At 42.6% G+C, this 19,792-nt stretch overlaps 1 protein-coding gene across 2 annotated transcripts in view; it reads left to right on the top strand.

Moving 5' to 3' along the window:
- ARHGEF6 (Rac/Cdc42 guanine nucleotide exchange factor 6) overlaps window positions 1-19,792 on the top strand; it is a gene marked incomplete at both ends in the record, with an annotated part of 94,296 nt that overhangs the window by 52,404 nt on the left and 22,100 nt on the right. For both annotated transcript variants that reach the window (XM_084258615.1, XM_084258614.1), the window contains 3 exons: window positions 416-510; window positions 3,255-3,350; window positions 4,696-4,818. In XM_084258615.1, the coding sequence (XP_084114741.1) occupies window positions 416-510; window positions 3,255-3,350; window positions 4,696-4,818 (314 nt within the window). The remainder of the gene's footprint in view (window positions 1-415; window positions 511-3,254; window positions 3,351-4,695; window positions 4,819-19,792) is intronic.

The raw sequence follows: 19,792 nt of genomic DNA, 5'->3' as shown, positions 1-19,792 counted from the left end.
ACAGTTGTTAATTTATCCTGACATTGAATCTACTTCTTAAACTAGTGCTCTCAATGTTCTCATCCATAAAATGGGAAAAATGATCCTTTGTTAAGTAACAGACCTTTCCTGAGGATAAAATTATCTAAAGCAAACAAAAGCATTTTGAACAATAGTGTGTAAATGGCAAGGTCCCTCCAGTTATGGGGAACTGAAACATGGGGTTGGTACATTATGCAGTGTAGCCAGTTGTCTTGCAGTTGTTAAGGTAATTTGCTAGAATGAAACAAAGTACATTCAGATTTTGTGCTCCTTACTTACATTGCTAGCCTGTGTCAATAGGATTTTTTTTCCTTGTAATTTGGGTAAAAGATCTAAAGCTATATTCTACCTCGGCCCAGACAATGATAATACCTTGACCTTTGTTTCTCTGTAGGTGTTACAGAACATCTTGGACACTGAGAAAGATTATGCTAAAGAACTGCAGTCTCTTCTTGTTACTTACTTAAGACCCCTACAGTCCAATAACAAGTAAGATTTATTTTTTAAATCCCTTGCTAAATAAAGTGAGATAATGTTAGCATATGAAGTCATCACTCATGTCACTGAATAATTGATTTTGCCCTTTAGAAGATTTCCACAGATCACAGGTTGCCAAGAACATGGTCAAGGCGGTAGAATTGATGCAAGATGTTGCTTCTGGAGAGCTTGGCTTTCTTTTCCTTCAGGCTGTGGAAGGAATGAGCACATTCACTTTACTGTCTGTCACAATTTTTATCTTGTACGTTTTAAAAGTGATAGAGCTGGTTTTACCTTACAGAAAAAGAACTTGCTGCTGTTTTTATGCAGAAAGCACACAAACTGGAAATTCACGTGCTTGCTCTGACCCTTGCTTACCAGGGCAGAAACTCTTTCCCATGCACTGACAGTGCAAAGAGTGTGAATTCGTGAATGTTCGTGAAAGCAATTCAAGTCAGTATTTCACTCAGGCAAAAGTGAACGAGAAAGAGATGTTAAAACATCTTGTTTAAATAAAATGTTCAAATCCTCTTCTGGTCTTAGAAATCTGAAGTGATTGTCTGAGACCTGAACTGAAAATTTAGTTTTCATGAAAGCAAAATACTGAACATTCTTTTGTGTGCCTGTGTGTTTCTAGGCATGGCATATTCAACAAATAAATAGTGGCTAATACTGCATTCCTTTGTGTTTTTATTTTAATTGCTTAAACTTTACTAGAGAATATGCTGTATAAATCAGAGATTCTCACAGCCAGGCCACATAAGAGATAACCAAAGCTTCCCCTTACTGACGGGTTGCCTAAGCTATTGACTTCAGGCTTAAATAAATTTAAATATTTCACTTGTTTCTCCTTGTGTCCAAGCCATGCTTGCCTACGCATAACGGCTTGCTCAATTTCCCACTTGGTTATTTTCCCAGCACTATGGGAATGCTGCTTCATTATGAAAGGATTTTGTATTCCTGTGCATCTAAACATGGTCAACAACAAAGTGTCCTTTGTGATTATTATGCAAAAGCTGAGGTGTTCTGCGAATGCAGTTCTTAGACCTGAATGGAACCTCAATGAATCACTGGCTCTAGTGGCCTGCAAGAGATGGCAACCCCACTGGGGAAGAAAACCCACATCCAAAGAGGCTCACTGCTGTGCCCACCACAGCCAGTATGTGCCAGACGGCACATGGTGTCTCCTGCCACCAAGAGAAATGTTCCCTCTGCTTCCTGGCGGTGCCCAGCAGAGGACCAGGGGGAAACTGAAGTGCCAACGTGGGAAGGGGAGCTGCTAAGAGCTCAAGGGAAGGAGTGACTGGTTACCAGTCAAGAAACATAAGAGGGAAGGAAAGGGAAAGAGCCAGAGCAGAGCCGTGAGCACCTGACACTTGCACAAGGTGGTCACAGGAGCGCCAGGGCAGCGCTGTGGGAGACCTGAGGGCCAAGCGCCTTTCCCACGCGCCAGCTCGCCAGGCTCTTGCTGTCGGTCTCCACCGCACTCTGGCTTGTAGACACCAGTGATTCGAGCAAGGCAGTTTATTCTCTGACCCCAGAGGGGTCAAATAAGGCCCCAATCCGGTGCAGGTCCTCCCTTCAGTCAGGTTCTGGCTGCTATGAGAGAGGGAGCCAGGGGAGCAGGCTGACGCTTTCGCTTTTGACCCCCCAAAAGGGTTTTTCCAGCCTGTGGCTCAGGAGGGCATTACAGCAGAGGAACTGGGGGCTTTTCATCCGCCGGGCTTGCTGGCGAGGCTTGTTCTCCCTTTCTCTTTGTCAGCAAAGATGACTGTCTTGGAAACTCTCCCTTAGGATTATTATGTGAAGGAGAAAGAACCCGTGGCAGACACTGGCCTTTTAAGGATATCTTCAGGAAAGTTCTCTCCAGCGTGGACCCTGGAGCGAGAATGTGTTGGTTCTAATTCAGCCTTTGCCAGTCCCTGGCTTGGGACTTGGGGTGACTTGGGGTGATCTGCTTAACCTCCCTGTGCCCGGGCTTCCTGAAATGTACAACGGAGGCAGCGCTAGTCCTACCCGTAAATTTGCTCTGGGGGCAAAATGAGTTTGTGGCTGTAAAATGCTCGCATAGGTGTGAAGAGCAGGATGAGCGCTGCTGGCGTCATTATTGCCACCTCCTCTTTGGCGGGGTGAAGGGGGAGTGAGACGGTTCTTACCACAGAAGCCCTGGGTAAAATTGTTCTGTTGCTCTTTATTTGACCCCTGTCCCCTCCAAATACAAGCACGACAAGTCACTCCTATCTTCTTCCCGCCCCCTTCCTCTGAAAGATTTCCTTTCGTTGGCTTAGGAGCATCTTCATTTAGGATAAACTGGATTTTGCTATTTCTCCCCGTTCTGTATATGAACAGCTAGCAAAGCTCTCAGTGACTTCCCCAGTTCCTTCAGAAGGGAGCACGCAAAAGTTTCTACTTAGTCCCAGCATCCGTGTACTTCGCCTACTTCAGCGCTTAGATATGAAACACTTATTATTCATTTACTTGCTGCTTTGGAAAATACCTAAATGCCCCTTAACACTCATTTTCCTTGGGCTCATTTTTCTTACTATAGAGAAGGGACATCAAGGAAAGAAGCTTTGGAAAGTTGCTTGAGATCACAGAGGTGGTAGAAGTTGCAAAGCAGCGCTTAGAATCTAGGGGCTGCTTCCCTCGTCCGCTTTGCCAGTGATTTCCCACCAATCAGCTCCCCAGACTGGGAATGACTAGACTCCTCCTCAGATTCTGCTCACTGAAGCTACATGCCTTTTTTTTCCCCCCAGCCTGAGCAGCGTGGAGTTTACATCTTTACTGGGAAACTTCGAGGAAGTATGCACGTTTCAACAGACACTCTGCCAAGCCTTGGAAGAATGTTCCAAGTGAGTGTTGCGTATCGCCATGAACACAGCCAACGGTGTTAGTTGCTTGCATTTAGTTTTCCTCTTAAGTGCTGTCTTAGATAGGGCACGGTTATATTTATGCATTTCTTACCGCTTGGAAATTTGTGCCAGTATGGAGACAATGCATGAGGTGGTGGCGGTCGCAGAGTCACAGCACTCGTCCATCGGGGCCCACATCTAGTGAATTACTTGTGACTTCATGTAAAAGTCATATTGGATCACTGCTGCTGGTCAGCGGGAGAGGCAACTAAGGTCTTAATTGGCCATAGATCATACCTTTGACATCGATTTTCTTTTGTACATTAGAATTGCCTGGAAAAGTTATTCAAACGGTTCATTTTGTTTCACCAGCTGGCTTTTCTCTTTTAGTCCCTCCTGGTATGTTATTATATTAAAGTTAAAATTCATAAAAGTGGGGAAGCGAAAAGCGTACTTGGATGTGAACCACCACACGTTTTTGTGGGCCAGCTAGCGCACAGAGGTGCTCAGCTTCATCCTGCAGGCCCTACATTTCTGTAGCAAGATTCATTTTCTAAGCAGATCTTGGAGAAGTTATCGACTTTCACTGTCCACAGGGGAACTAGGGCCTGTTTTTGAGCTTTAGGGGACACAGATGCCTGGTTGCCCAGGGAGGGAGGTGGGGAGAGACACAAAGAGACCCCTGAGGAGCCACTCCAGATGTCGAGAGGGATCCAGATTCCTGACGTGGAAAGATGTTTACTAAGTGGCAATAGCAGATTGCAAACCAGAGATATAATCTTTGTTTTCCATTTTATAGAGAAACATCTAGAAGAAAGTTCAAGGAATACGCCAAAATTGTTACACTAGATGTCAAATCTGAGTATTTTTTTTCTTTCACGTACTTTTCTGATTTTTCTACAGATGAAAGCAGGTGGCTTGTAATTCAAAAAATCAATTTAAAGAATCTTGAGGTCACTCCACCTACCAAGCACTATGTCGCCTGGACTATATGATATTTCTTTGCAATGTGTTAATTTTTAGATTTGGATAGTTATGTTTGTACTTTGAACTTCACATAAATTAACCAAGAGTATTTGTAGTGTGCCCAGCTAAATCGAAATATTATAATTTAAAAAAGCATCTTACCTACTCATTCTAAGTACGTGTCTGACCCTGTCTATTGGAGCTATTTGGTGGCTAGAGTTTGAAGCAGTGGTCAAGAACTTTACTTCATGGACAAAATGGTTGTAACACAGCTCCCCTTTGGCAAAAAGCTCGCATGTTGTATGGTTTCATTGAAAGCATCTTCCTTTATCCCTTCTTTCTTATTTTACATTCTGTGTTTCACTTGTTTTGCCTACAGGTTTCCAGAAAACCAACACAAAGTAGGAGGTTGTCTACTTAACCTCATGCCTCATTTTAAATCCATGTATCTGGCATACTGTGCAAATCATCCTTCAGCTGTAAATGTACTCACCCAGCACAGGTAAGTCTTTAACATCCCCCCTCACCCCCAAAAAAGACTTCTCCAGTAAGATCCTTTCCTAGGAGCCCTCCTTAGGAGATGCCAGGTCTCCAATTGAACTGCTGATCATCCTCATTCCTCTTGCCAGGAAATGATTGATTGTTACATGGATTGATTTTTCCATAATATTTACTGAGTATCTACTTTGTGCAAGGTCAGGTGCCGGCTGGTGGGGATACAAAAGTGAACAATATAGCAAATGTCCCTCCCCTCTGGAACACAGAATCTCGCCCTCAGACAGGAAATTCCATGTTGTAAACATGTTGTCTTACCAAAGGGTAATTGAAGGGACCTTGTGAGGCTTTGCAACCTGGTATCAACTTAGTGTGGGGGTGAGGGAAGAACAGAGAAGGCTTTCCTGAGGTGAAGTTCTATTTAGATCCAATGCTTTGGCCTTCCCCTACCCCCAGGAGAGTTTCATCCGAGTGGCTGACAAATGGCTAAACTGTTCACTTTCCCTTTGTCTGGTGGAGGAAGTCTCCATTAGTGCTGTGGTTAAGGCAGTTATTAGGAGAGGAAGGTGGAAGTGCTAGTGGAAACTAGCACTGTGAACTGTGTGTTCAGGTACTTTAAGCAAAGGGCTCTGATAAAAATTTGCATGAACATAAATTTACAGATGCATGAAAAACAGCAAAATAGTGTTTCCTTTAAGAGTCCACATAACTTCACATCTCTCCTATCCTTCCTCTCCCTCTGACTACCCACCCCCGACATGGTCACTGGCACATTTGTCTGGGCCAGAACACGGTATGACAGACTTGAAGATGTGCTTTCAGCTTTTAAGGGCATGTGCTAGAAATCCAGGTGGGGCCATAGCGAGGACAACACATGCAGGTTCTTGTGGCAACCTGGAGACTAGACTCAGAGTGGGCTTGGATTCTGGTGGCTACTCAACACTGACAAGCATATTCTCTTAATCTGGTCAAGACTTAAACTTCCAGAACCAAGCTAGAATACTGCTTGGCACCAATGCTCAGAAGTGGTGGAAATTTTGGGTTTTGTTCTAGTTTGTTAGGAGATGTCTTGGCTTTTATAAGAACTGTTAAATAGAGAGTTTTCAAAGGTAAAATTCAGTAGATCTTACTTGAAGCTCAATTTTATTCCTGTGATCAAAGTGGAGGACTCTTGAGGGACAGTGAATATGGACGTTGGAGTCTAAAGAAAGAGTAGCTATGAAGCTGGACTATTTGGACTAGTGACTACACTGCCTGGAGCCAACATTAGCTAATAATAACACTGACAGTGTGCCAGGCACATGATGGATGAGCCTGTGAGGGAGTTACTATTATTACCTCCTCTGCTTTACAGATAAGACATTGAAAGGTTAAGTCATCTGACCAAGAACTCATAGCTGTTAAGTGTTAAGCCACAATTAGAATCCAGGTCTGTTAGACTTGTCAATTTTTTTTTCACTTAGTTATGTATTTTACATGCAAAGAGAATCTAAATGCAAATGTAAAGGGTGGTAATCTAACGAGCACCCATGTACCCACCACCAAGCTTAGAAGAATAATCATTGCCATAGTCTTTTGTATATAACTGCTTTATCAACATGAAATTTGCATACTATACAGTTCACCTGTTTAAAGTGTACAGTTAAATTATTTTTAGTAGGAGGAGGGGTGGGAATGGGTCTAAAAATTATTTTTAATATATTCAGAGTTGTGCAACCTCACCACAATCAATTTTAGAACATTGTCATCACTCCCCAAATAAACCTGAACTCATTAACAGGTGCTTCCCGCTGGTAATCTAAGGCAACCATGAAAATACATTACATTACTATGGATTTGCCTATTCTGGACATTTCATTTAAGTGGACTCACAACACATGGTCTTTTATGTCTGGTTTCTTTCACTAAACATAATGTTTTTGAGATTCATCCACATTGTAGCACTTATCAGCACTTCATTTTTTAATTTATTTTTTTAATGAAAAACCTTTTTTTAAAATTGTATTGCTGTTTATGGAGGGTAACGTTGGTTTACAACACTGTGTATGATTTAGGGATGTGGGGTCACACCTCTTCTGATGTATGTCACCACACCACACCCACCACCAAAGTACTTCATTTTTCAACTTGCCAAAAAAATATTCTGCGACACAGATACTGCATAGTGTTCTTCCCTTTGCCTGTTTATGGACAGGGATCGTGAATGGGGCTGCTGTCAACATGTATGTGTGAGTCTTTGTGTGAACATAACATCTTCATTTCTCTTGGGTAAGTGCCAAGAGAATTGCTGGGTCATCTGGTAATTCTGTTTCACTTTCAGAGGAACTGTTGGATTGTTTTCCAAAGTGACTGCACCAATTCTCACCTACAATGCATGAGCCCTCTGTTTGCTCTGTATCCTTATCAACATTTGTTATTATCACTCTTTTTTTGTTAGCCCATCCTAGCCGGTGTGAAGTGATACCTCGTTCTAATGTTGACTTAGATTTTTCTAATGATTAGTAATGTTGAGTATCTTTCATGTGCTTATTGGAAATTTGTACCTTTTCATTTGGAGAAATATTTATTCAGATTCCTTGCTTATTTTTAGATTGGGTTATTTGTCTTGTTGAGAAATGACTCACATAGAGCCTCCCTGGTGGCTCAGTGGTTGAGCGCTGGGCTGCGAAGCTGCCCGCAGCCTCTGCAGCACCAGTTTGATCCCTGGCCGCCAGCGAGGATCCCACATGGTGCGCAGACCTCTCCTGCCGTGCCCACTGCTCCCCTCAGCAGTGTATTTCATCAGTCTGCCTGTTCTGTTCCCCTCTCTGGCTCTGGTGAATTCTCTCACCCTCCCACGCTTCTGACTGTACCCAGTGCTTATATAAATAAATAAATAAATAAATCTTAAAAAAAAAATCAGTTAAATCTACTACATTAATAATGCTGCTCAGGGGCCTCCCTGGTGGCGCAAGGGGTTAAGATACAACCTATGAAGCTATTTGCAGCCTCTGCAGCATGAGTTCCATCCTCGGCCAGGATGCTGACCCACATGGCACAGCAGACCTCTCCTGGCTCTCCCACTGCTCCCCTCAGCAGTGTATTTCAGTCAGTCTGCCTGTTCTGCTCCCCACTCTGTCTCTGGTAAATCCTCTAACCCCCACCCCTGTGCTTCTGGCCTGTACCCCAGTTCTTGTATGCATAAATAAATAAATCTTTAAAAAAATAATGCTGCTCAGTTCAACTATATTCTTACTAATTTTTGATCTGTTGGATCTGATGATTCCTGATAGAGCAATGGTGAAGTCTCTAACCAGAACAGTGGATTTATCATTTCTCTTTCAGTTTTATCAGTTGTTACCTCATGCATTTTGATGTTCTCTTGGGTGCATTCACATTAAGGATTGTTTTGTCTTGTTGGAGTATTGGCCCTTTGTCTCTGTAATGCTTCCTCTTTATTTTTCTTGTTCTGATGCAAGGTTTTTCTGAACTTACTGTAACTAGTCCCATTATCTTTTTTTAAAAAAATATTTTTTTGTTGAGGTAACATTAGTTTATAACACTGTATTGGTTCCAAGATGGCGTTTTCTCACCTCACTCGCCACCAGATATCCACTACCAACCAAGACACCCCTTTTGCCCAGCTATCTTTTGATATTGCTAATATATCTATTTACAGTTTGTTTCTTTTTTAAATTTTTATTTATTTTTTGTGTAGAAGAACTGGGGTGTAGGCCAGAGATATGGGGGGGTGAGAGGATTCACCAGAGACAGAGTGGGGAACACAACAGGCTATTGACTGAAATACACTGCTGAGGGGAGCAACGGGTGAGAGCCTGTTTCTTTTAATCTGTGTCTTGTAGACAATAAACAGTTGAGTCTTGTTTTTATACCCACTCTGACAGTTGCTGTCTTTTAATTGGCATATTTAGACCATTCACATTTAAAATCATTATTGATGCAGTTGGGTTAATATCTACCAGTTCTTGTATGCATAAATAAACACACCTTTAAAAGAATATCTACCGGGCCTCCCCGGTGGCGCAGCGGTTGAGCATTGGGTTGCGAAGCTGCCTGCGGCCTCTGCGGTGCTGGTTCGATCCCCGGCTGCTCCCCAGCCACCAGAGGAGGGTCCCACATGGCGCGCAGACCTCTCCTGCCGCCCGCTGCTCCTCTCAGCAGTGTACTTCAGTCCGTCTGCCTGCTCTGCTCCCTGCTCTGGCTCTGGTGAATTCTCTCGCCCTCCCGCGCTTCTGACTGTGTCCAGTGCATGTATAGACAAAACAAACAAACAAATAAATAAAATAAAAAACATGCCTCTATAAAAAAAAAAAATAAAAATAAATAAAAGAATATCTACCATGTTTGTAACTGTTTCCTATTCACTGCACTTTTTGTTTCTTTAATACCCCCTCTTACTGCTATCGCTGTATAATTACATATTTACCTGACCTTATTTTCTCTTCTTTCATTATGTATGATAATTCCTCTGAAAAAATTTAGTGGCTTCCCTAGAGTTTGCAGATCCCCTACTATCATCCTGTTGCTCTCCATTTCTCCCTTCAGTTTGTCAATGTTTGCAATATCAGTTCCCTTGAAGAGCAAGCCTTTGCATGGAGAAATATTCTGGGAGCATTATATAATGGTTATTTTTCTCTACCCTTCTTGAAACACAAGGGGATTTTTCTCTGATCTTCATTATGAAAATGTGTTTGGGTTCCTGGATGCAAAATCCACAAAAGTTTTGGGGTCCCCAAGACTGGGTCCCAGAACTTTTACCTGTCAAGTTGTTCCACACTCAGAATCTTTCAATTCATCAAACTTACCACTGAAGTGTCCCTACCAGTTACTGGCCACAGTGACTTCTGACCTCTGCTCTAATTTGCTCTATCTGTCTTTCTAGATTTTAGGGTGGTAATTTTGTCAGTGATCTCAATTCTCAGTGGATCCTAGAAAAAAACATTGGTACTCTATTTGTTTAGTGTTTCCTCTTGTTGTGAGGAGAGTAATGATTACTTCCAATTGCTTGCCAGAGTTGAAACTAGAATTTCTTTAATAATTTTTTGAAATATTTTTTAGCATTTGTTATGAGTCTTTCCATATATGTCTTAACTTGTTTGAATCTACTTCATATTCACATTAACATAATTCTAGTGAACTATAAAAATATTACTCTTAGTATAGCTCTATTTCCACTTCCCTTTTCATGTTACAATTATACACATTACATGTATATGTTAAAACCCAATTTTACATCATCATAATTATTTTTTATATTTATTAATGAAACTGAAAGAAGAAATAGGAACAAGGATATATTTATAGCATTTGTTATGGTAACATTCTTGCTTACCATTTGTTTATCTCTGTTTTTTCCTGTGGCAGAATTACTATCTGGTATCATATCCTTATTCTAATAGAGCAACATTTCCACCCCTTCCAGTGTGCTATAAAATATTTCTATATTTTATAGGCCCAACACACAAAGATAAAATATTACTTTTTACAATTATTTTTCTGTTAAAAGAAGAAGAAATACGTATTAATATGTTTTTCATCATTACATGATTTTCTGCGATGTTTTAATATGTAAATATGAATTTACATCTGATTTTACTTAATTTTATCCAATAACTTTAGTATTTCTTGCAAGGTGGGTCTTTAGCAAAGAATTCTCTCAGTTTTTGTTTCTCTGGGAATGTTTTCATTCCACCTTCATTTTTCAAAAAAATTTGGATGAATACAGAATTCTTGATAGGCAATTTTGTTTCTCTCGTTACTTTGGGTATGATCTCTTATGCCTTTCTGAGCTCCACTAATTCTGGTCAGAAATTAGCTGTTCATCTTATTCACATTCCCTATCTCATGATGACTTGTTTTTTCTCTTCCTCTTTTCAAGATTTTTGTCTTTCAGCAATTCTATAATATTTGTGTGTATGGATCTCTTTGCACAATCCTGTTTAAAGTTCCCTGAACTTCTTGAATGTGCAGATTAATATTTTCCTCAAGTTGGGGAAGCTTTCTGTCACTATTTCTTCAAATATTTTTTTCTGCTCCATTTTCTCCCTCCTCCCCTTTTGGTTCGCTCACCATGCATATGTTGTTGTACTTAAATATGTCCCATATTTGTGTTTTTTTTTAAAGATTTATTTATTTGTTTGTTTGTTTATACAAGAACTGGGGTACAGGCCAGATGCACGGGAGGGTGAGAGGATCCACCAGAGCCAGAGCAGAGAGCAGAACAGGCAGACTGATAAAATACACTGCTGAGGGGAGCGGCGGGCGTGGCAGGAGAGGTCTGTGCACCCTGTGGGACCCTCGCCTGGTGGTCAGGGATCGAACTGGTGCTACAGAGGCTGCGGGCAGCTTCACAGCCCAGCGCTCAACCGCTGCACCACCGGGGAAGCCCAAAGATGTCCCATATTTCCCTGAGACTCAGTTAATTTTTCTTTATTCGTTTTCTTCTTTATTTTTTTGCATAATTTCTATCAATTTCTCTTTAAATTCACTGATTCTTTCACCTACAGTGAAAATTGAAATTTCAGTTATTATATTTTTTAATTCAAGAATTTTCTTTTGGTTTTTTTTCTTTTTTTTTTCCTTTTTTTTTTTAAAGAAACTCTATTTATTTATCTATTTATTTATTTATTTATCTATTTATTTATTTATTTATTGACACGAGCACTGGGTACAGTCAGAAGCGCGGGAGGGTTAGAGGATTCACCACAGCCAGAGCGGGGAGCAGAGCAGGCAGAAGGACTGAAGTACACTGCTGAGGGGAGCAGCAGGCGGCAGGAGAGGTCTGTGCGCCATGTGGGACCCTCACCCAGCGGCCGGGGATCGAACCGGCGCTGCAGAGGCTGCGGCAGCCTCGCAGCCCAGCGCTTAACCACTGCGCCACCAGGGGAGGCCCTGGTTTTTTTTCTTTTTTTAAATTTTTTTAAAAGATTTTTATTTTTTTTTATTTATTTATACAAGTACTGGGTACAGTCAGAAGCGCGGGAGGGTGAGAGAATTCACCAGAGCCAGAGCGGGGAGCAGAGCAGGCAGAAGGACCCAAGTACACTGCTGAGGGGAGCAGCGGGCGGCAGGAGAGGTCTGCGCGCCATGTGGGACCCTCCTCCGGTGGCCGGAGAGCAGCCGGGGATCGAACTGGTGCAGCTTCGCAACCCAGCGCTCAACCGCTGTGCCACCAGGGAGGCCCTCTTTTGGTTCTTTTTAAAATAATTTTTTATCTCTTTAATGATATTCAGTATTTGATGGAACATTGTCATTGCAGCTTCCTTTATTTCTTTAAGCATAGTTTCCTTTGTTCTGGTAGCACATTTATAATAACTACTTTGAAGTCTTTGTTCAACCTGGCATTTATTTTTATGTTGTCTTTTTCCCCCTTGTTATATGGGTCACACATTCTTGTTTGTGTGTCACATAACCTTTTGTTGACAGCAAGACACTATATGCAAGTTTAGATTTAAGAAATCTGGATACTGGGCCTCCCCAGTGGCGCAGTGGTTGAGCGCTGGGTTGCGAAGCTGCCCGCAGCCTCTGCGGCGCCGGTTCAATCCCCGGCTGCTCCCCGGCCACCGGAGGAGGGTCCCACATGGCGCGCAGACCTCTCCTGCCGCCCGCTGCTCCCCTCAGCAGTGTCCTTCGGTCCTTCTGCCTGCTCTGCTCCCTGCTCTGGCTCTGGTGAATTCTCTCTCCCTCCCGCGCTTCTGACTGTACCCAGTGCATGTATAAACAAAAAACAAACAAACAAACAAATAAATAAATAAAGCATGCCTCTATTTAAAAAAAAATTTAAAAAAAAAAAAGAAATCTGGATACTGACTCTCTTCCCCTTTCCTCTGGAGTTTGATTTTGTTTATTTGTTTAGTAACCTGACTAAATTATTTTAGTGGGGCTTATTTCCCCCATGGTATACAAACTCTGAGATCACTCCACAGCCTCGGTCTTGCACACAATCCCCCTGAAATGACAGTGATTTAGCAGGGCTCGCGCTGGCTGTCTTGCTCTCTGATCCCTCTGTAAGCTATCTGGCCCCATTTGGTATCACACTCAGTTGTTAGGCTCCAGTGATTTCCATCTGATTGCTCTAATGTTTTAGACAGTTTCCTGGGGCATAAATTGATCCACCATCTGATCCAATTTAGTTCAGGTAGAGCTAGTTTCTGAGACCATTCTTTGAAGTTTGTTCTGACCCTTCTTGGCACCTCTTAGCTCCCCCCCCACCTCCGTTCTCTCTAGTGACCTAGTTGACCTACGACTTGGCTTGTTACTCTTAAGAAGAGCTACCAGCGTCCTCTTATTTGCTTACCACCAAAATCTTCATTGCAAGATTCTTTAGGTTTGAATTTCCCCACACTCGATTTCAAATAAAGTCAGCCCCTTTTGGGAAAAGCTTCAGTGCTCTCTGTTCCCTTAGACTTCCTCTCTGGGAAAAATCTTCAAGGCACTACTGAGGGCACTGGGTAGGGCGATACCTTATGGTCTCCTGTGTTTGACCTTCCCAGCACAGAACCTCTGCCCTACAAGTGAGCTGGGTTGAGGGTGATTGAGTCCCATTATTTTTAGCCTGGGGTAGAACTTCTTCCCTATGAGTGGAAGCTGAGTAGAGAAGGGAGCCTTCAATTTCTCAGTCACTCTCACCAGACATTGAGTTTCTTCAACTGAGAGTTGAAACTGATGAGATGTGCTAAAGAGATGTTGTGTCCTTTGGGTGCTGAGTGAGAGGGAGCCCTGTCTTTTAGCCATACTTGCTTGCAGTGGCACTTCCGTTAAGATAAACTAAGAGGGAGGAAGAGAGGCAGAGCAGGTCATGCTTCAATTGCCATGAACATTCCCTCTTTTGAGGTGTTTTTTTTTAAATTTTTTTTAATAGAGGCATGTTTTATTTATTTGTTTGTTTGTTTTGTTTATACAAGCACTGGGTACAGTCAGAAGCGCGGGAGGGTGAGAGAATCCACCAGAGCCAGAGCCAGAGCGGGGAGCAGAGCAGGCAGAAGGACCGAAGTACACTGCTGAGGGGAGCAGCGGGCGGCAGGAGGGGTCTGCGCGCCATGTGGGACCCTCCTCCAGTGGCCGGGGGGCAGCCGGGGATCGAACTGGCGCTGCAGAGGCTGCGGGCAGCTTCGCAACCCAGCGCTCATCCGCTGCGCCACCCGGGAGGTCCCTCTCTTTTGAGTATTACAGTATTTTCTTAAGTGTTTTTTGCTTATCATCTTCCATTCGAACAGTTTTTAGACACTATAAATGGTGGTGTTTATACCAGCTATGCTTATTTCATGGGGGGATGATGGGTCATTGGAGCATCTCATGCCGCCATCCCAAAAGTGGAAGTCCCCGCTATTTCCTTGTAAGCCACTCTGTGCCACCCCTTGCTCTCCGTGTAAACTTTCTACCACCTCTGCACTGTCTCAATTTAAAGCTCTGCCACTTTGAAGCTGTGTTACCTAAGGCAATTCATTTAATTTCTTAGGCTCTTACCTTGGCTTGTGAAAAGGAAAAAAATACCTACTTTGCAAGGTTGGTATGAAGAGTAAATGAAAAGAACTCAGCATATAGCACCCGGGATATAACACAAAGTTCTTGTTGTCACTCCCCATTTCTGCATTCTTTCATCTTCTACCAGCTACTAGTTGTTTTTTAGAAGAAAAAAAATGTATATTTTAAGCACACAAAGAACAAAGATAAAGCATACACAGATACCCACCATTTAACTTAAGAAACAAATTATAGCTGCAATTAGAGTCCTAATGAAAGTGTACTTGCCAATATTTCCTTACCCTCCCTCGCTCACAAGAGGTAAAACAGTCCTGAATTTGTTTTTATAATTTCTAAGAATGTTTTAATACTTTGCCACTTATTGTAATATATATTTAAAAAAAAAAAACGGTTCAGAGGTACTTTTTCCTGTGATGAATGTATAAACACCCTATATGTATAAAGGAAAATTTCTAAATACCAATAAAAAGAGATGTCCTTCATGTTAACTTACTATTTATATGAGCACATATTCTCCTTCTGATCTGAGGATAGCACTTTTAGATAAATACCAGAAAGATAAAGGTGTACCTGAAATGGCAGGCTTTTGTGGTATTTAGAGATGTTTCTGTTATAACATTCTTAACATTGACGATAATTATTATACTGTGGTTTGCTTGATTTTTTTTTTTGTTATGTTTCTTTGAGACTTTTATAATATCCCTTGAAATGATGGAAGGCTCGGGGCCTCCCTGGTGGTACAAGGGGTTAAGACGTAGAACTATGAAGCTGTCTGCAACCACTGCAGCACGAGTTCAATCCCCAGCCAGGGAGCTACCCACATGGCACAGCAGGCCTCTCCTGTCTCACCGGCCTCTCCCCTCAGCAGTGTATTTCAGTAGATCCGCCCGTTCTGCTCCCCATTCTGTCTCTGGTGAACCCTCTCACCCCCCACACCTCTGGTCTGTATCCCAGTTCTCGTATGCATAAATAAATCTTAAAAAAAAAAAAAGAAATGATGGAAGGCTCACTGGAGTCCCATAAAACTGAATTTTTATCTTCATGGTTTATTTACACGTAAGGATTGAAAATGAAATGAACTAGTGCTTTTCCTCAGGTGTGCTTCTAATACAGTCTCAGCTATTTTACTTGAATTTTGTGGTAATTTATGCTGACACACTAGAGACAAAGCATACTTGTGTGAAATTCACAGAAAATTCAGATTAAGACCTGGTTTTAGATGAAGGTTTCAAACTAAATAGGGATATTGGTCGATTTCTGTGCTTTCCCTGCTGAAGCTACCTGTGTGGAAGCTGGAAGAGGACTTCCGGCGGGAGCAGGCCAGTCAGGTGCACTTGTCCCTTTCTGCCTGCAGGTGGCACCACCAGACCAGCAATGCTCCTGACAACGGCCAATGAGAAGGCCTGCTGCTGTATCAGTGCATGTTCGGATACAGGCAGCTTGTTAAAATGGAGTAATATAGTATCTGAATTTGAAGACATAAGCAGACCCCCATCTCAGTGTGTCCCCCATATTTACATATATTTGAATGACTGTCCCAGTCTTTTGCTATCCCCCGAGTGAGGTCTTTTGGGATTTCCCCTCTCTCTCCCCTTCTGCCTTGCCACAGCAGCTCTGGTTTCTTATTTCTTCTTGAACCTCTCCCTTACAAAAATACCCGTAAATACCCAAATATTCCCCCGTGCTTCGATGTGGCATCCATCCTTTCACAACAGAGGAGCCAGAGTTAAGAGAGGCGGAGAGAGGAGGCAAAGCGCCTGGACAGACGTGGGCCTCACTTCCCTCCTTCACGGCGAGTATTACAAACAGCGAGGTTCTTTCCCTCTTGCTAGGCGTAATCATTGTCTGTAAACCATTGCTGTCAGCGACAGACACTTTGAGAAAAACCCAGAGCTGTGCCCTTGCTTTGGGGACATGGAACATAGGAGAAATTCTGAGAGCAGAGCTGTTCTGTCTCTGTCTTTGAGGAACCAGGAACAAGTCAGACTAATCACAACGAAAAGTGGAAGGGACAAAAAAGAAGCAGACAGCCTGTCATGTGGGACTGAGTACATGTAACAGGATAACGCAGGTCTTCCTGACCCAGTGGGAGAGGCCTCCCAGACCCTCAAGCCTCACATCCCTCCCCCCTCCCCCACAGTGATTCCCCTGGAAGGCAGGGAGGGAGGGGAAGGGTGGGGAAATGGCTGTTCCTTTTCCAGAACTGCTCCAGGTAGAGTTATCTGCCAACAGAGTGGATCTTGATACAAAGATGCCACCGAAGCCTCGGTGTGGTATGTGGTAGCCTCATACTGTACAGTCGTTTCCATGGCTTTCTGGAGGGGCCGGCGTCCCGTCCACAGTACATCCTTTAAGACAAATTCATGTTAACCTTGTGACCACTCATATGTTGAAAACAGCGTCGATTGCATCACATCACATATACGGAACATATTAAGCTTGAAAAGCAAGTTTTAACCCACTGACAATTCAAATTGGTTGTATAAAGCTTAGAAATTTTTTTTTAAGATTTATTTATTATTTTTATACAAGAACTAGGGTAAAGGCCAGCACCACGGGAGGGTGAGAGGATTCACCAGAGAAAAAGCGGGGAACAGAACAGGCAGACTGAAGAAATACATTGCTGAGGGGAGCAGCGGGCGAGACAGGAGAGGTCTGCTGCGCCATGTGGGATTCTCGCCGGCCAGCTGGGATAGAACCAGTGCTGCAGAGGCTGCAGACAGCTTCATAGTGCTGCGCTCAACCCACTGTGCCACTGGGGAGGCCCTAGAACTGTGTTTCAAAGACCAGTTGTTGGGCCTCCCCTGGTGGCGCAGCAGTTGAGCGCTGGGTTGAGCGCTGGGCTGCGAGGTTGCCCACAGCCTCTGCAGCGCCAGTTCATTCCCCGGCCGCTGGCAAGGGTCCCACAGAAATAAATAAATAAATAAATAAATAAAGATCAGTTGTTCTTTGGAGTGATGATATATATTTACCTATTATATTTGTGAATCACGATCATGATTTGTGTATTAAATTTATTTGGCTAAGTAAAATGCATCTTTTAGAATCTATTTATCACCATGAGCACTGACTGTCTAAGACAGTTTTGTTCTTTTGTTGCATTAGTAAAGTGTTGTTTTCTTCCCGATGGCTAGGTTTTTTGTTCTAAAATACTGATTGCATGTTAGATTGAAAATTTTAAAAATTCTTTTGTATTCAACAAACCTAGGAGTTAGAGCACTGCATGGAAAGTAATAGAGCGCACATTAGCATTGGCTTTTAATTGTTGCAACTCCTATATCAATTAGCACGCAACCTTCCGGATGCCAGCAGTTATTCCTTGATGGAAAGAAAAAATAAGACTTGTTTACCAAATTGAAAAGAAATTAGGAAGGCGATTTTCTCTAAATTACATTTCTACTCAAATGCACTCTCCAAATTTCAGTTATTTTCCTAATTATATTTAATATGTGATGAATTTTTAAATCTCTTTGTGCACTTTATGCTCTTGATTGGAAATTAAACATCAATTGAATTTCCATTTGGCTGGAAATCACAGCTTAGTAATTTTTAAAGATGTGATTTTCTCAAGTGTTTGCCTTGGAATAATAATAATCCTAACAAAAATGCATCTGTTGACTACTTTAAAGTTTACAAAATACTTTCCAATACAGAGGCCGTGTGGGCCATGGGAAGCCCTGAGGTTCTCACTTCAGACTTGGGTCTGAACCCCAGCTTAGCTGACCATTGACTTGCTATTGCTTGTCCTTTCTGAGTCTTGGGTTTCTCATCTGAAAAAGGAAGATAGCACCTGTGTTGAAATGTTTTTTATCTTAAACAAGAACGAAGTCTGCAAAGATCTTAGAATGCAACAGTAGCCACCCTTAGTAGGAGCAGGTTTTTTATCTGTCTCCCGTACCAGTCTGCCCAAGCTTGAGGAGAGAGCCAGGATTTCATGACTCCAACCCCAGGGCACTTTGTTCTTCCCAGCTGCTTCTGGAGCAAGATTGCAAAAGTAGATAAATAGATGGTTAGATATCACCACTCTGACGAGATCTAGCTTCCCTGAAGGTAGCGATTTCCAGCCTGATAGACTTGTGACATTCAAGGCTGCTGGTGCTGAAGCTGAAATTACATCCTTTTCTGTCCTGCTTACAAAAGCCCAAGGAGAAAGACTGTCTTTTCAACAGGATGACCTGCAATCCACCCCATTCCCAACCCCCTGATATTTGATGACTGCTAGCAAGTTTCTTGGGACACATTCCACAACTTCTTGCAACACCACTACTATTACGAACCACTTCATAAGATGTGTTCTAGGGAGACTAAATAGGTCACTTTGTACAGTAGAGGGTTCCATTTGGAGAGCAGTAAGAAAGATTGGTGGGGCCAGTAGGAATCGAAAAAGTTAAAGCTCGATCTAGCAGGTGATCAGAGGTTCTTACATAGCAGCACAACGGGGTTGAAGTGGCAGTCTGCAGAAAAGGTGGTTCAGAAGCGATAAGGCCTGGGAGCCGGGGTTACTACTTGGATGGTGGATGGGATGACATGAAGACCTGAATGAAGGCGGCGTGGAAAGGCATAGCCAGAGGTGGGAAGACCTATGACTGATTGGAGAAGCAAGGAGGTCAGGAGTCAAGGGATAAGCAGAAGTTTCAAAATACACTGTCGTAGGCAGTAGGTTTCCCTCTGTATATTTTGTGTAGATCTTGTAGCCCCACGACTCAATGTTCTGTTGGAAGAAATAATCCAGAAGGTACAAAAGGGCAGAGAAATCACCAGCTTTGAGTTAGACATTTACAGGCCACAGTTCATAGCATATTAATACAATCATTTTTGGTTTTTTTTCAACCAAGTTGTTGCCATATGGAATTGCCTGGGTGGTGTGTGGCCCTGCCGTAAGATCCTAGGCTAAGAGCCTAGGTTTAAGATCCTAGTGACTTTGTGGTTAGTCATACAGAAAGGCTGCTATCTGAATTTAGAGCTTGATTCTAGAACATTGTAAGTCAGTGCCGTGGTGACAGGGAATGCTCAGTAAATGACCACCCTCAGCATTTAACCAGCCAGTAACTGGAATGTTGGCGGTGACCAAGGACTATGTTAGGTCATCCCTGATAAACTGTTCTGTTGCAGGCCCCTTAAGGAAAGGGATTGTTTTTTGTTCACTGCTGTATCTTCACTCACTTAGTAGATACTCAGTAAATAACCGATGGATGAGCAAATGATGCCTCAGATGCACCACTGTAGCTTCAGTGCTAGGCACAATGCTAATTGAGTGAGGAGAAACCAACAAAGGCTTACTGCAGTGAGCGGAAATGAATCCGACAGCATACTGATACACATTTTTACTTTTTAATTTTATTTGATTGTTTTTAATTATTTATTATTATTATTTATTTATACAAGAACCGGGGTACAGGCCAGATGCACCGGAGGGTGAGAGGATTCACCAGAGACAGAGCGGGAAACAGAACAGGCAGACTGACGAAATACAGTGCTGAGGGAAGCAGCGGGCAAGA

This window comes from Talpa europaea (genome assembly GCF_964194135.1).
Source record: "Talpa europaea genome assembly, chromosome: X".
In the NCBI taxonomy this organism is placed as follows: domain Eukaryota; kingdom Metazoa; phylum Chordata; class Mammalia; order Eulipotyphla; family Talpidae; genus Talpa; species Talpa europaea.
Note: the sequence above shows the minus strand (reverse complement) of the source record. Positions and strands in the feature narration are given on the sequence as shown.